Here is a 15364-nt window from a genome sequence, read left to right as displayed (position 1 = left end):
GACTTCCATATAGTTCAATTTTCTGTGTTTTGGCTGCGTTTTTGTTACTAAAACTTTGTTGTCTTTAAACTTGGTTGTGTGAGGAGGCACAGTGTTTCCACCTATGCCTCCATCTTGGCTGGAAGTTGGTTGTATTCTCATTTTAACTGTAAAACTTAAACTTGAAGGTCAATTAAGTTCCAATATAATGATAAAATCTTCTAATTTTTGCAGTTAAATATGAAGAAGGTATGTTTCTGCATTGCATTAAATATTTCTATTTGGCATTTGAGCCATTATATTTTTAGGGGAGTAGCATAAATAACTATAGCATATGGACTGTTTCTTATTGAATATCTTAGAGTACTGACGGAAATCTAAAGGTTTCAAGTGTATTGTTGCTTGATGTTTGTAATGTCTTGTAAGTACTCGGTTGTTTTCATACAGCCTGTGTCAAAACTTCCTGTTTTGATTTAGTCATGACAGTGATTGGCTAAGATGAACGGCAGACACAGAATTCCTTCTCTGAATTTCTGATGCCTGGTTACTGTTCAGTCCTCTCCTTACTTTCCCTTGTTTACTGATGTCCTCGTGTTCCCCAACTGGCTACTCTGTGGTGTTCAGAGAATTGTCTTATCTAAAAGGTTTAACACCAACTTTTAATTTTTAAAAATACTAACAGTGTAATGACATGACTTTTATACATTAAAAGTGTTTTTAAATCTTTTAATAGTTATAGGTACTTTTTGTGACTTTTTCTTTACTTCTTTTATATTTACAAAAATTACATCATGGACTGAGATTAAACATGCCCATGATTGGCTAAAGAAGCAGGTCCTGGAAAGTAGCAGCGGGCTTCCCTCCAAGGCGCCGCCGGCGTCGGGGACAGCAGGGCTGCCGTGAGGTGGTCTCATCCAGGCCACGCTTGTGCTGCGGGGACCGGAAATGGCGCCGAGCAAAGCTCTGTGGAGTCAGTCTATCATTTGCATGATCAGATGTGTCCAAATGCAGGTTGACATGTTCCTGAGGCTTCGGGTTTATTTTGTTTTTTCCAATCCTCACTCGAGGACATGCTCCTTGGTTTTAGAGAGGGAAATATCGGTGTAAGAGAGAAACGTTGATCAGTTGCCTTCCACACGCGCCCTGACCAAGGGTCGAACCCACAACCTACATACTTGTTCGGACTGGGAACCAGACCCGCAGTCTTTCAGTTTGTGGGCTGCCGTTCCAGCCAACTGAGCCACTCGGCCAAGGCAGATCTCAGGGCTTTAAAATTAGCCTTGGCTCCTGTGGCTGGGCGGATCGAATGCCAGCCTATGAACTGAGAGGCTGCCAGTTTGATTCCCAGTCAGGGCACTTGCCTGGGTCATGGGCCAGGTCCCTAGTTGGGGGCGAGCAAGAAACAGCCGATCTGTGTATCTCTCACACATTGATATTTCTCTCCCTCCCTTTCCCTTGCTCTAAAAGTAAATAAATAAAATCTTAAAAAAATAAAATTAAGCAACCTCAGGACTTCTTGGTCAAGATGGAGGTGTAGGTAAACACAGCTTGTTGCCTTGCACAACCACAGCAAAATTACAACTAAAACATAGAACACTCAGAACCATCAGGAAATCGAGCTATAGGGAAGTCCGACAACTAAAGAAATAAACCACGTTCATCCAGACAGGCAGGAGGGACAGAGGGGCAGAGACAAGGAGACCAGGAAGGGGCTGGTCCCAAACCCACGTGTGGTGGGTATAAGAGGAAGGGGTATCTCAGAGGGAGTGAGGGATCTTGCCCTCACACCAGACCAGTCAGCCCAGGGTTCCGGTGCCAGGAAGATAAGTCCCCATAACTTCTGGCTGCGAAAACCAATGAGGGTTGGGTCAGTGGAAGAAACTGCAGGATTCTCAGGCCTCTCCTCTTAAAGGACATCGCACCACACACTCATTTACTCAGACTCACTCCCTCTGGGCTTCAGCACCAGCGTGTACAGGGAAGAACCAAAGTGTCTGGCATCGGGGCGAGAGCTGGAGGACAGCTTCCTCCCAGACCTGCAGACAGCGGCCATTATACCTCTTCTGAGCCCTCCCTCATACAGAGCCACAGTGTAGTGACACCATATCTGAGTCTCCATCAACCCGGCTCACATGGTAAGCCCCACCTGGTGATTACCTAAGGGTCTGCCCCATCCAACTTACAGGCCCACCCAAACAATCTTCCCACCCTGGCAACAGAGGCTTTCCACAGGAAGGGCTGGGCTGGGCGCAGACTTCAGACCTTTCTCAATCCACCCAAGCAACAGCTGAGCCCAACCCCCGTACCTCTCGCTGAGTGGCCCTAGGCCGAGCACCAGCAGCAGCCATCTGCAGACCGTTTTATAGCTTATGCCAAGGGGCCCCAGAACTCGGTGGAAGCTGACCGTGGCCTGCACCACCCAGGAGACCCCAGAGCCTGTGCACCCAATGGACAGTTACAGACCACGTTGGAGCACCACGCAGCTACCTCCACAGGCCACAGAGGAAGGTGGTTGCTAGCCAGGGGTCACAGCCAGTCCTACCAGCTGTCAAGGGGTAAATACCTCCCACTGACTTGGTGATGGCAATCAAGACTCATCTACCAGGGAAGGAGTATTCAGCGCACATGGAGGGTGCACCTTGAGTGCCCAGCTTGGTTGATAGGGAGGCTGTACCACCGGGCCCTTCAGACACCTACTGCATTAGGCCACACTACCAAGACATGGAGTCAAGGCAGCTGTACCTAACACACAGAAACAAACACAGGGAGGCTGCAAAAAGGAGGAGAGAGAGAAATATGGCCCAAATGAAAGGAGAGAACACAACTCCAGAAAATGGACATAAGCAATCTATCAGATGCAGAGTTCAAAACACTGTTTATAAGGATTCTCAAGAAACTCAGTGGGGACTTCCACCAAGATGGAGGCATAGGTGGAAATGCCGTGCTTTCTCACAGAGCCAAGTTTAGAGACAACAAAATATTAGCAACAGAAAACACAGCCAAAACACAGAAAATTGAGCTTTTTGGAAGTCTGATAACAATGAATTCTTCAGCCTGACTGGTAAGAGGGGCGAAGCCAGCAGCTGGTGGAGCGGGGTTGCACAAGAAAACTCAGTCAGATGGACTCAGGTGTGCGGGTCCCAGGCGTGGGATTGTAATGGGCGTATCCTGTGAGCGACAGGTGGACGCAGTGAGGGCGCGGTGGGGGGGGGGGCAGGTTGACTGTGGTCACACATTTATGCGCAGATAGACCAGCGAAGGAGTGAGCAGTGAAATGGGACTGAGCAGGCCCCAGCAGCAGGGAGCAGTACAGGGAGCCGCCATTTCCCTGCTCTGATCCCGCCCCCACACACAGCGTCACAACCCAGCAACCTGGGTAGTCCCGCCCTGGTGAAAACCTAACACTCCGCTCCTCATACTTAACGGGCGTGAACAGACCAAAATGGCTCAAGAAGATCTCAAAGCCCCGAGCCCATAACTCTAAGCGACAAAGAAATAGCAAAACTTTCAGATGCACAGTTCAAAACACTGGTGATCAGGATGCTCACAGAACTGGTTGATTTTAGTCACAAATTAGAGGAACATATGAAGGCTAAACTAATTGAAATGAATGGAAATGCACAGGAAACCAATAGTAATGGAAAGGAAACTGGGACTCAAATCAAGGGAGTAAACCAGAAGGAAGGAAAAAAATGACCAAACAGGAAAATATGAAGAAACAAGAATTCAAAAAAATGAGGAGAGACTTAGGAACCTCCAGGATATCTTTAAACGCTCCAACATCCAAATTATTGGGGTACCAGAAGGGGGAAAGGAGCAGCCACCAGTGGGAAATTCATTTGAATAAATAATAAAGGAGAACTTCCCCACTCTGGCAAAGGAAATAGACTTCCAGGAAATCCAGGAAGCTCAGAGTCCCAAAGAAGTTGGACCCAAGAAGGAACACGCCAAGGCACATCATAATTACATTAGCCAAGATTAAAATGAAGGAGAGAATCCTAGAAGCAGCAAGAGATAAGGGGACAGTCACCTACAAAGGAGTTCCTATCAGACTGTCAGTGGATTTCTCAAAAGAGACCTTACAGGCAAGAAGGGGCTGGAAAGAAGTATTCCAAGTCATGAAATCCAAAGACCTTCAACCAAGATTACTCTGTCCAACAAAGCTTTCATTTAGAATGGAAGGGCAGATAAAGTGCTTCTAAGATAAGATCAAATTCAAGGAGTTAATCATCACCAAGCCCTTATTATATGAAATGTTAAAGGGACTTACCTAAGAAAAAGAAAATAAAAAAGATGAACAGTGAAAGGACAGCAAACTCACAGTTATTAAGTACCACACCTAAAACAAAAGCAAACTAAGAGGACAGCTAGATCAGGAGTAGAACCACAGTAATGGAGATCACATGGGGGGTTAGCAACGGGAGTGGGAGAAGGAGAAGGGGGAGAAGGTACAGAGAATAAGTAGCATAGACAGTAGGTAGGAAATAGATAGGATGGGGCAAGAATAGTATGGGAAATGTAGAATCTAAAGCACTTGAGACATGTGGTCATAAACTAAAGGGGGTGGAATGGTGGGGGTAGGGGGTGTGCAGGGTGGAGGGGAATGAAGGGGGAAATAGGACAAAACTGTAATGGCATAATCAGTAAAATCAAATAAAATTTAAAAAAAAAAAGAAACTCAGTGGGTACTTCAGTAGCATAAAAAAGACCTAGGTAGAAATGAAGGAGATACTAACAGAAATAAAGAACAATTTATAGGGAATTAACAGCAGAGTGGATGAAGCCAGGAATCAAGTCAATGTTTTGGAACATAAGGAAGAAAAAGACATCTAATTATTACAGCAAGAAGAAAGAAGAGTCCAAAAATGGAGGATAGTGTAAGGAGCCTCTAGGACATCTTCAAACGTTCCAACATTCATATCATAGGGGTGCCAGAAGGAGAAGAGAAAGAGCAAGAAATTGGAAATCTATTTGAAAAAATAATAAAAGGAAACTTTCCTAATTTAGTGAAGGAAACAGACATGCAAGTCCAGGAAGCACAGAGAGTCCCCAAACAAGATGGATGCAAAGAAGCCCCCTCCAAAACACATAATTAAAATGCCAAAGGTTAAAAATAGAGAATCTTAAAAGCAACAAGTGAAAAGCAGTTATCTACAGGGGAGTTCCCATAAGACTGTGAGCTGATTTCTCAAAAAGAACTTTGCAGGCTAGAAGGGATTGGCAAGCAGTATTCAAAGTCATGAAAAATAGGAACCTCCAGCCAAGATTACTCTACCCAGCAAAGCTGTCATTTAGAATGGAAGGGCAGATAAAGTGCTCCCTAGAGAAGGTAAAGATAAAGGAGTTCATCATTACCAAGGCCTTATTATATGAAATGTTAAAGGGGCTTAAGAAAAAGAAGATCAAAAGTATGAACAATAAAATGGCAAAAATACCTATCTGTCAACAGTTGAATCTAAAAAACTAAGCAAACAAGAAGAACAGAGGCAAAATCGTGGACACAGAGAGCATTTTGATGGTTGCCAGATGGGAGGGGTGTGGGGGAGTAGGTAAAGATGTGAGGGGATAGAGAAGCACCAACAGGTAGTTACAGAATAGCCATGGGAATGTAAAGTACAGTATAGGAAATGGAGTAGCCAAAGAACCTATGTGTGTGACCCGTGGACATGAACGCGGTGTGGGAATTGCCTGAGGAAGTGGGGGTGTGGTGCTGGGTGGAAGGGGACAAAGAAGGAAAAATCAAAAGAACCGTAATAGTGTGATCAGTGAAATATGATATTAAAAAATGAGAACCAGCTCATCACTTGGAAATGCCTTTTGAAAAGCTCAGAGATCAAGGCTGGAGTCAGCCCTGAAGGCTCAGGCTCATCCCCACTCTGCACCTCGCAGGGCAAGGCAGGCAGGTAGCAACAGACGGCCTCAGGCTTTAGGGGACACAGCTTTGCTGCTTTGACCTGCGTCTCCCCTAGAGAAAACAATGTCATGTCACATTCATAGCCTGGGCAGTGTCATTGGGGTCACAATGAATATCCAATTTGCAAATGCAGGCTAAGTCAGTTACACTAAAAAAAGGGTGACATGGAGGAGTTAGTCTTGATTCCAATGAGTTATTTTGAAAACCTCATGCCCTGTTTTTTTTTTTGACACTTAGATAATATGCTTGTCACTGTCCTAAATGCCTGTTGTGAAAGAGAAGAGTTATTCTGATTGTTTTCGTGTTGTTTTTATTTTTTTTAATATTTTATTTATTTATTTATTTATTTATTTATTTATTTATTTATTTATTTATTTATTTGTTAATTTTCAGAGAATGGGGAAGGGAGAGAGAAAGAGAGGGAGAGAAACATCAATGGGTGGTTGCCTTTCATGTGCCCCCAACTGGGGACCCGGCCTGCAACCCAGGCATGTGCCCTGACCGGGAATTGAACCTGCCTCCATTTGGTTCACAGACCCAGCACTTAATTCACTGAACCACACCAGCCAGGGCTCATGTTGTTTTAAAAGTAGCTCATTTACTGGAAGGACTTTGTTGCTCTTCTGGGGGTCTTTAAAAAGGCTGTTTTTTCCCTGGCTGGTGTAGCTCAGTGGGTGGAGCGCAGGCTGCGAACCAGGGGGTCGCCAGTTTGATTCCCAGTCAGGGCACATGCCTGTGTTGTAAGCCAACTCCCCAGTGGGGGCCAGGTGAGAGGCAACCACACATTGATGTTTCTCTCTCTTTCTCCTTCCCTTCCCCTCTCTCTAAAAAAATTAAATAAAATCTTTAAAAATAATAAAAATAAATAGGCCGTTTTGATGAAAGTTCTTCCTTTGTTGACCTCAATGCTCAGGTTCATCAATGCTAGAAGACGAATTCTGCAGCCAATGCTGGATTCTAGTTGTTCAGAAACCCCCAAAACAAAGAAGAAAACTGCTCAGAACAGACCAGTTCAGCGGTTTTGGCCCGACTCCATTGCGTCAGGAGTCGCCCAGCCGCCACCCAGCGAGCTCGCCATGTCGGAAGGTACGGGGCCCAGGGTGCATGTGGGTGACACTGCAGGGCGGGTGGTGAGCCCTTAGCACTGCTGCTTCCTGAGAGTTTAGGGGACATGAGCCAAGGTGTGTGCAGTTGTCAGTTTCTGTGCCTGAAGTGTGAGGACGCGTCCTCCCGTGTACTAAGGGATGGAGAGGTCACATACACACACACACACACACACACACACACACACACACACACACACACGTGAGACGTGACCCGCACCGAGACCCAGCATCAGCAGTGCACTGTGGCCGTTCGTCTTTCTTTTCCCTCGCATGTGGGGCAGAGTGTGGCATTGTCCCCTTCTCCCCCTTTACCCCTTATGCCCCTGGACCCTCATCTGGCTTTGCTTACCCCCTTTGACCTGGCCCCCTCTCCAACGTGTTGACCCACGTCCTCTGTTTCACACGTCCTTCTGCTGTGTGTGCGGGTGTTTTTAAATGTATATGATGGTGTTATCATCTCATTGCCACTTTTTTCATTCTCCTTCTTTCTTTGTCTTCCCTCAGCAGAGCAGCTGTTATAAGTCAAGAACATTTGGGCCATTATTTCTTCAAATAAATATTCTCCCCCTGCCCTTCAGGGCCTCCTGTTGCCTGTCTGTTAGGCAGTTAACAGTCACAGTGTCTCGGAGGCTGTTTTAGGTTTTGGATTGTTTTTCTGTCTCGTGGTGGATCATTTCTCTCCTACCTGCCGGCTTCCCCGGTCTCTCTTCTGTCCTGTTTGATCTTCCTCTCGTCCCGCCCAGTCGCTCTTTGCCCAGGGCGGTCTTTGTGTTGGACACTGGTTTCGCCCCCGGCAGTTTCCTGTGAGTCTTCCCGTCTCTCCTGGGGCTGCTGAAGTTTCGAACCCATGGAGCACAGTTACCATTAGCACTCCACGCTGTTCTCTGCTGAGTCTGTCTCTGCCAGCCCTGGGTCTGGCCTTGGTGATTGAGTCTTTTTTTTTTAAGGTTTTATTTATTTATTTTTAGGGAGAGAGGAAGAGAAGGAGAAAGAGAGGGAGAGAAACATCAGTGTGTGGTTGCCTCTCACAAGCCCCCTACTGGGGACCTGGCCCATATAACTAGGAGTTGAACTGGCGACCCTTTGGTTCATAGGTGGGCACTCAATCCACTGAGCCACACCAGCCAGAGCTAGTGATTGAGTCTTGTTCCCAGCAGGCTCTGTCCCAGGCTGATCACCAACCCCCCCCATTAATAAAAGGCCTTGAGTGCTCTGCCCACTGTCCCAGGTAGCGGGTGTGTCCACTCTGGCTCCTGAGCTCTGGATACTGCTCTGTACTCTTAGGCGGTCCTGGCTCCAGCTCGGTTTGTTTCCCTGCACATGCCTGCCATCTGCCCTGTGCCCAGTGCCGAAGGCATTTCCCAGCCCTGTGTGCCAGGCTTGGCCCCGCCCCTCACAGTGGGCGTTGCATCAGGCTTATTTTGTTGCCATTAACTCCTCTTGACTCGTGGTATCTGCATTTTCACCTTTGGCTTCATCATGTGTGTGTCGATGTGTAGCAACCCTAAATTTGTGTTCAGATTATTTATATTTTAAGTTGTTATTTTCTCTTTTAATCCAGTAATTAGTTAGAAGGGTACTGTTTCTCTCTGCCTCTGTCCTCCCCTTCAGAAAAGGCAGTTCCTGTCAGGGGAAAAGTTCAAATGCGATTTTCCATTGAATAGAAATCTCCCCTCCCTCCGGGAATCTAGTCTTCTTCAGAGACGACCCTTATTTCCAGGGTCCTGTGCGTGTTCCCAGTGCACACAAGACAGAGTGTCCTGTGCACAGGCAAGAGTGAACAAACCTCTCTTCCCAAATTTAACATTCACAGTGATGTCTCCTTTTGCTCTCGCTGCTTATTAATACACTGGAGACACTTAAAGGGTGAGCACATGAGATGCACTGTGGTCCCCAAGGACAGGGGTCAGCGCATACCAGCTTTTTCCTCTTTTTTCCCTTCCCAGCTGTTCTCCTCGCTTGACCTCATTCCCCTGCTTTGCTTTCCCAGTTATGTTTCAGTGGGCCTTTCTCCTGTTCCCCAGTCTCGTTTGTCCTTGTGGCACTATTTCTGCCCCGACCCTGAGACCTTCCACAAGGCCTGAGGCCCATTCCAGAAGCAGTCTCAGATCCCTGTTGGATCCCCCAGGAACACACAGGGGTCTCCCTAGGAGATCAGAGAAGCAGGTAGTACCCACCTGCTTCTGGTGACCGGCTTTCCTCCACCGAGCACTAACATGAGTAGTGACTGCTGCGTTCTGCCACAGGAGCTGTCGTGACGATCACCACACCTGTGAGCATGAACGTGGACAGCCTCCAGTCCCTGTCCTCGGACGGCGCCACCCTGGCCGTGCAGCAGGTCATGATGGCAGAGCAGAGTGAAGACGAGTCCGTGGACAGCCCCGGAGCAGGCAGGGCCACGCTCACCCCCGCGCACATCAGCGGGCTGGTCCTGGAGAACAGTGACTCTCTGCAGTAGACCGTGGCCAGGACCCAGGCAGCCCGGACCCAGGGGGCGCCAGGACCCAGGGCAGCGGGCCTGGATTTTTAATAGTTTGCACAGCAAACATTTTACACAGTTTTATTTCTGATCTGTTTTATATGTAGATATAGAAGAGTGCACTTTTGTATTTCCTAGCGAGCTCCCAGAGCGTCTGTGCCGGTGCAGCGACTTCTTTCAAGTGTGTGTGTGTGCGCGTGCGTGTGGGTTTCCAAGGAATGTCTTTAAAGGTATAACGCTAAAAATGTGATGGATGACAAACACCCTGTGAGCCCCTGATTATGTTAAGGATCGGTGCTGCCGATTTGTAAAAAATTATGCAGTTTTAACTGAGTTCTGTGGCTAGAGCAGGTCTCGTGGGCTGGCTTATTTGTGTGGCCCACGGGTTTGAAAGAAGCTTCTGCACCTTAAAGCCACCAGCACAGGGCGAAGGGACACGACGGCAGACTGGCGTGGCTCCGTGGCGGGTGCCCCGAGGCCTCTGCGTTCTCCCACAGCGCGGGAGCCTGTTTCATTTGCTATATATAGAAAGAAACTCCTATTTTTACCTTGCTGGACTTATTGGATAAAAAAGCTATTTTTATAAATTCCTTATGAATTGGATTATGACTATATTGAGGGTAAAATTTCTAGAGAAGAAACCATACATGCTTACTATTTCAATTTGGAGTGATGAATTGACCAAATTTAATGAACCTGCCCCAAGATAGTTAGGGTAGTAATTTACATTTATTACTATGAAAGAAACAACTATTTAATGAAATTTTGGTATCTTCAAATTTTAGTTTACACATAAATGTGCAGATTGCATTTTCACTTAATCTAAATGTCCCTGAAATGGCATCTGCTAACTAGGACTTAGTTACGTGAAGTGGTAGACAGTGATGGGTTAAAGCTCTCCCCAGACGCATTTCCGTCTGACTTAAAGTTGACTGCGGCTGCGTGGTGACCACGCCACATTAGCTGCGTATTGTTTTAGGGTTTGTTAGTCAGCCATATGTTATGCATAGAATGTTTATTATAAACTAATATAAAACGTCCTCCATCCCATTGGCTCAGACCTGGGGTAAGTCGCAAACATTCACCTTTGTTCCATGATTAACGGAGAGAGACCCGTGAAGGGACAGGTGAGTGGGGCCATGCTGACCGTGCGCTGTGCTCTCCTGCCATTGGCTGCACGTGCACCATAGGTCCTGGGGCCCCATGTGTCCTCCTCGTACGCGTGACTGGAGTGTCCAGAGCCCTTCCCTCCTTTCCAGCACATGAGATTTGAAATAATGTTAGGACTCCCATTTCCTGGTGACAAGACGAACCAAAATCATAGACTGGGTTTTGTCTGCTTTGGTTGGTTGGTTTTCACTTGTTCGCTTGCAAGCGGGGCTGTTGCTCAGAGAGAAAACAGGGCACCTGTTTTCAGGAGCAGGTCTGCACGTAACCCGAACCGGGTTGCTTGCCGGGAGTCGGCGCCTTCCTGGAGGAGGGTCCCGTGGCTGGGAAGGCGCAGTGCCTGGGAGTCAGCTGCAGCAGCGGGTTGTGGACAGGGTCCCTTGGAGAGGTAGTCAGAGCTGGAGCACATTTTTTCTGGGACTGACTTTTTCTTAAAAATGGATTAATTAAAGTCAATCGTAGGAAACGACTTCCTGGATGACCTAGAAGGCAGAGAGAAATAATAGGAATTTCTTTTGAGAGAAATAATAGGAATTTCTTTTAAAAAAGTATTTCAGGAGCTTTGAAAAGAAAAACTTGACTGTCAACTCTTTGGGGAGATAATACCATTTTTAAGCAACTGTTGATTGCATTCCTTATTTATGAACAGTTTTTACTATTTTAAGTCTACACAACTTTACATTTTAGCTTTACTTAAATTCTAACTCTGGGGGCCTTCTCAGAAACCATCGTCTGTGGAAGCCGGCCCTCTCCTTCCTTCCTCACCCCGCCCTCCCTCTGTCCCTCGGGGCCACCCTGCTCTTTGGTTTAGTGTGAAAACATTCAGAGGATGTGAGCTCCTTCTGGGTCGTTGCTTCTCCCCCCGCCAGAAACCGTGCCCATGGGGGCAGCAGATTGTCGGCTGGGGCTGCGCACACCGCGTCAGATCGGAGGCGGCTGCATCAGGGTTCGCGCTGGCCCAGACTCAAGCTTCTGGGCCCAGTGACACCCCACGAGCCTCTGCAGCCACAGCTGGTTCCCTTAGGCCCTGAGTTCTCAGTCACTGTCTTCAGGGGACGAGGGTGAAGGCCGCTCAGAGAGCACGCGCTCCAGGGCAGACGCAGAGAGCAGGCGCTCCAGGTTTCTGTGACCTCTCCCCCTAGTAACCGCCTGCCGTGGCTGTTTCGGTCCAGAAAACTGCTGCCCAGCACACAGGCCGTCAGTGTCCACCTTGTCCATGCCTGTTGTCCAGCCCTCGGGCGTCACAAGAACCTGTGAAAGTGCTGCTTCTGCTGAACTGTCATTGCGAAGAGGCTGACGCTTTGCCCTCATTAAACTCCCCCGAGGCAGGGGGCTTTTGAATGTATCTGAGACCCCGGGCAAGCATGTTGTCCCTGCTGCTCAGCCGTGGAGCAGGTGGCTGACAATGCAGGCTGTGGACTGACCCAGCTTCCAGTCTCTTGGTTCCAGGTGGTGAAATAAGTTTAAGCATTTATCCCGTGTGCAAAGGCCAGTGGGCAGGGCCCTGCCTGTTCACAGGCCGCGCAGTGACGTGGCTCAGACCCCACACCGAGGGTTTCAGGAATCAGTTCCGGCACCTGTCGGGTGACTCGGCTCTGACCTCTGTGAGAAAGTTCGGGGCACGTTTTTCTGTCATACAAACGCAGATGCACCCGGAGGGTGTGACAGGCGCAGTGTTGGCAGTAGTGACAGAAGTGACTCGGCAACCTTCCTTCGTTTCAGTTACGTTTGGTCTATGAACTGACAATCTTTAAAACGTGAATACTGTAACAATATGTTTTCTTGGATTGTTGTCTTTAAAAGGGATTTTTGTGAAGCAATTGATTTATCAAAGCAAAAAAAAATTAAAAATAGAAACACGCCTTATGGAAGTTTTATTTTCTAAAGCTCATGTCACCGCACGCTTTCCCATTTTAAGTAATGCGTTCAGGCTGTTGACGTGTTTGCTGGTGACAGTTGGGGTTTGTGGTGACCCCTGCACACTTAAAACTTAGGGTCACCCTGCACTGGAGCCATTTACGTTTTCAGGAATCTACAATTGCTTCAGTTAGTCATTGGTTTTCCAGGAAAAAATTAGAAAGTTTTATTTGCTTTTTATTGTATTGCATCGTGAGTCTTACGACTTTGTTAGGAATGAGAAGAATAATCGATGAGCGAGGTGCTGCCTTTCATGGGTCCCACTGGAAACTGCAGCCCTGCACCCTCCGGACAGGCATCTGGGCCACTACAGAGGGGCGCTTTGGCACCCCCAAAACTGCTTCGAGGCTCCCGTGAGTCTGCAGACTGCACATTTTTAAAAGTGCATCTGAAAGTGTGAGTCTTGCTGCAGACTAGGGCCTGCAGCTGTGAGTGCCCTTTTTCAGGGAGGGCTCCCGCTGGGCGTCACCACGTTGTCACGGCAACTCCTCGAGGTCAGAGGTGAGGGCGAACGTGGCATTAACCAGGTAAGGGCCCAGCCGACCGTCCCTTCCAGACTCCAAGTGCTCCACTTGTAAAAGGAAAGAAGTTGGTTTGTGAGGTTTATTCTAGCTCAAAAGTACCGTTTTTGACAAAATTTTATGTCTCGAGAGATGCGTTAGTAAGTAATGACCCAGCAAACCCTGAAAGTAAAAAGAACTGAATCTGCACTGAATGTTTAGTGCTTCACCTGTTTTTGCTTCTTGCAGACGTCCTAGGTGAGGGGCGTTATGTGCAGCCCACGTGCGCTGCTGTGAGTGCTCTGCTGTATGCACACTGTGAGAAGAAATTCCCAGCACAAATTACGTTTGCCCCTCTTACCATTAGATTCTCTTACCTTCTCCGAGACCTAAGGAGATGGCTGCACCATCTTGAAGCTGAAATTTGCACAGCTGCGGCCCCCGTGACTCACCGGAGTGCACACAGCTCTGGAGGCTCCCTCTCGGTCGCCCTGACCCAGGCCCACCAGCCCCTGTGAGGGGTGGGGGGGCACGGGAGGTCCTGTCCTGCAGGGTCTCGGGCTCCACCCTGGCCGTCCGTGAAGGGCGAGGCAGTGTTGCCTGACAGTTTTGTACTTCACGTGCAGAGGCATTTGGAAAGCATGACCTTGCACAGGTATTTGGTTTTTATATCATGATTTAAATGAACCCAAGACTTCAGCCCATAAAAGCCAACAGTGGCTATAATACAAAGGAGGAACTCTCATCCCAGCAGGCCTGAAGGGGGCATTTTAATGATGTTGGTGGCTTTAGTTGCTTAGACATTTTTAGAAAATGGGTATAGAGAAAAATCAGGTATATTTTAAAAAATGTTTTGCTGTAAACTCTATTTTCCTCTGATATCATCTCAACACAGCCTTGTGTGTTCAGAAGTAGGTCGTGAGGCCCTGGCTGGTGTATGTCTGGGGTTGGGGGGTTCAGTGCAGCCCTGAGTTTGCAGAGAGTGTGGGTGTCAACAGCCAGCCCGCAGGGTTGCAGGAGAGGCTCGGCAGAGTGGAGCCAGGGAGGCCGAGGAAGCAGCATTTGCAGGAGGAGGTGAGTGTGTGGAGGCCATGGCCTGGGGCCCCCAGCAGGCACCTGTGGCTTTGATAAGAGAAGGGTCAAAGCAGAGGCCAGGTGTTGCCTCACAGGGTGACTCGGAAGCCAGTAGAAGGTAGCACAGGAACTTATTTGATTGCTTTGGGGTGAAGACATTTTAAGACCCCAAGTGCAAAGATGATGAGACAGAACACTGGTGGTTTGGGCCGATTCACAGGGAGGATTTCCATTCAGTGAAGGACAAATGGACTGTAAACAGGCGACGAGGTGAGAGAGGCTGTCCCCTCTTTCTTGTTACATCTAATGCTGTCAGGCAGTTTGTAATTGGGGTTAAGGGAAGTTTCCTGCAAATCGATGAGAAAAAACTAGAAATGGAGAGGAAAATGGCAGGATGTTCACTGGAAGGCTCAGGAGCCAGGCACAGACCCGGGAAGCACTTCACCAGGCAGAGGCCAGGCGGGGGGCACTGTGTGTGCAAGCGGGAGCCTGTACACTGCCGGCGGGCGTGGCCCTGGGAGGGACCGCTGGGCCCTGACGGCACAGAAGGGCAAGAGTCTCAGCCAGGGTGCACTCAGGGTTCGTGGCAGCATCTCCCCTTTTTGATACTGAGTTGTTTTTCCTTTGTTCCTAATCTGTGGTTGAATGTTGCCTGCTTTTTGTAGAGCAGTTTCAGGTCCAGAAGTGGGCACGCACCCTCTGACAGGCCGCTGGTGTGGGGCCAGGTCAGTCTGTTTGACCAGTCGCTGGGTGTGGGTTTTGTTGCTCTGGTTATGCTCAGATTTCCCCATCCTGAGGTCTCCTCTGAGTTCCTGCACGCCTCAGCTTCCAGCAGGTGCTGTGAGGCTGCACCTGGCTCTGGCCCACCGCCAGGCCCCGCCCCAGCCAGCAGAAGACCAGATGAGGCTCAGGTGGAGGCAGGGTGTGTTCCCGGTTCAGCCTCTGTCACAGGCAGGTCCTGTGTCCAGGGGCTCCAGGGCCAGCTTCTCAGCAGTCTGCCCACACCTACCTTTGATGCAGACATATCTGGGTAGGGTCTAGGGTGGAGTGTGCCTGGAATCAGGGTGGAGCCTGGGTCTGAAAGGCTTTCTGCTCCCCTCCCACCAAATAGTGGTTCTCTCTGGGAGGGGGGCGGGGCTTGTTCCTCCCCCAGTGGATTAAGACTTCGGCTTCATCTGAGGGAAGGGCCGGTGTACCCTCGGGGTGGGAGTCTCTCCAGCTCCCTGCC

General features: G+C 48.6%; 1 protein-coding gene across 6 annotated transcripts in view; it reads left to right on the top strand.

Annotated features, from left to right (window-relative positions):
• Positions 1 to 12656, top strand: part of PKNOX1 (PBX/knotted 1 homeobox 1) — a 56492-nt gene extending 43836 nt beyond the window's left edge. For 2 of the 6 annotated variants that reach the window (XM_053657641.1, XM_053657643.1), the window contains exons 10-11: positions 6807 to 6979; positions 9246 to 12654. In XM_053657641.1, coding sequence (XP_053513616.1) covers positions 6807 to 6979; positions 9246 to 9457 — 385 coding nt within the window. In that variant the 3' untranslated portion in view covers positions 9458 to 12654. Of the gene's footprint in view, positions 1 to 6806; positions 6980 to 9245 lie in introns of all 6 variants that reach the window. The other 4 variants (XM_053657642.1, XM_053657644.1, XM_037144575.2 and 1 more) reach the window with 4 other exon arrangements.
• The last annotated feature ends 2708 nt before the right edge of the window (positions 12657 to 15364 follow it).

The sequence above is a fragment of the Artibeus jamaicensis genome, unplaced genomic scaffold, assembly GCF_021234435.1.
Source record: "Artibeus jamaicensis isolate MK-2021 breed Jamaican fruit bat unplaced genomic scaffold, CSHL_Jam_final scaffold_474, whole genome shotgun sequence".
Taxonomy (NCBI): Eukaryota; Metazoa; Chordata; class Mammalia; order Chiroptera; family Phyllostomidae; genus Artibeus; species Artibeus jamaicensis.
Note: the sequence above shows the minus strand (reverse complement) of the source record. Positions and strands in the feature narration are given on the sequence as shown.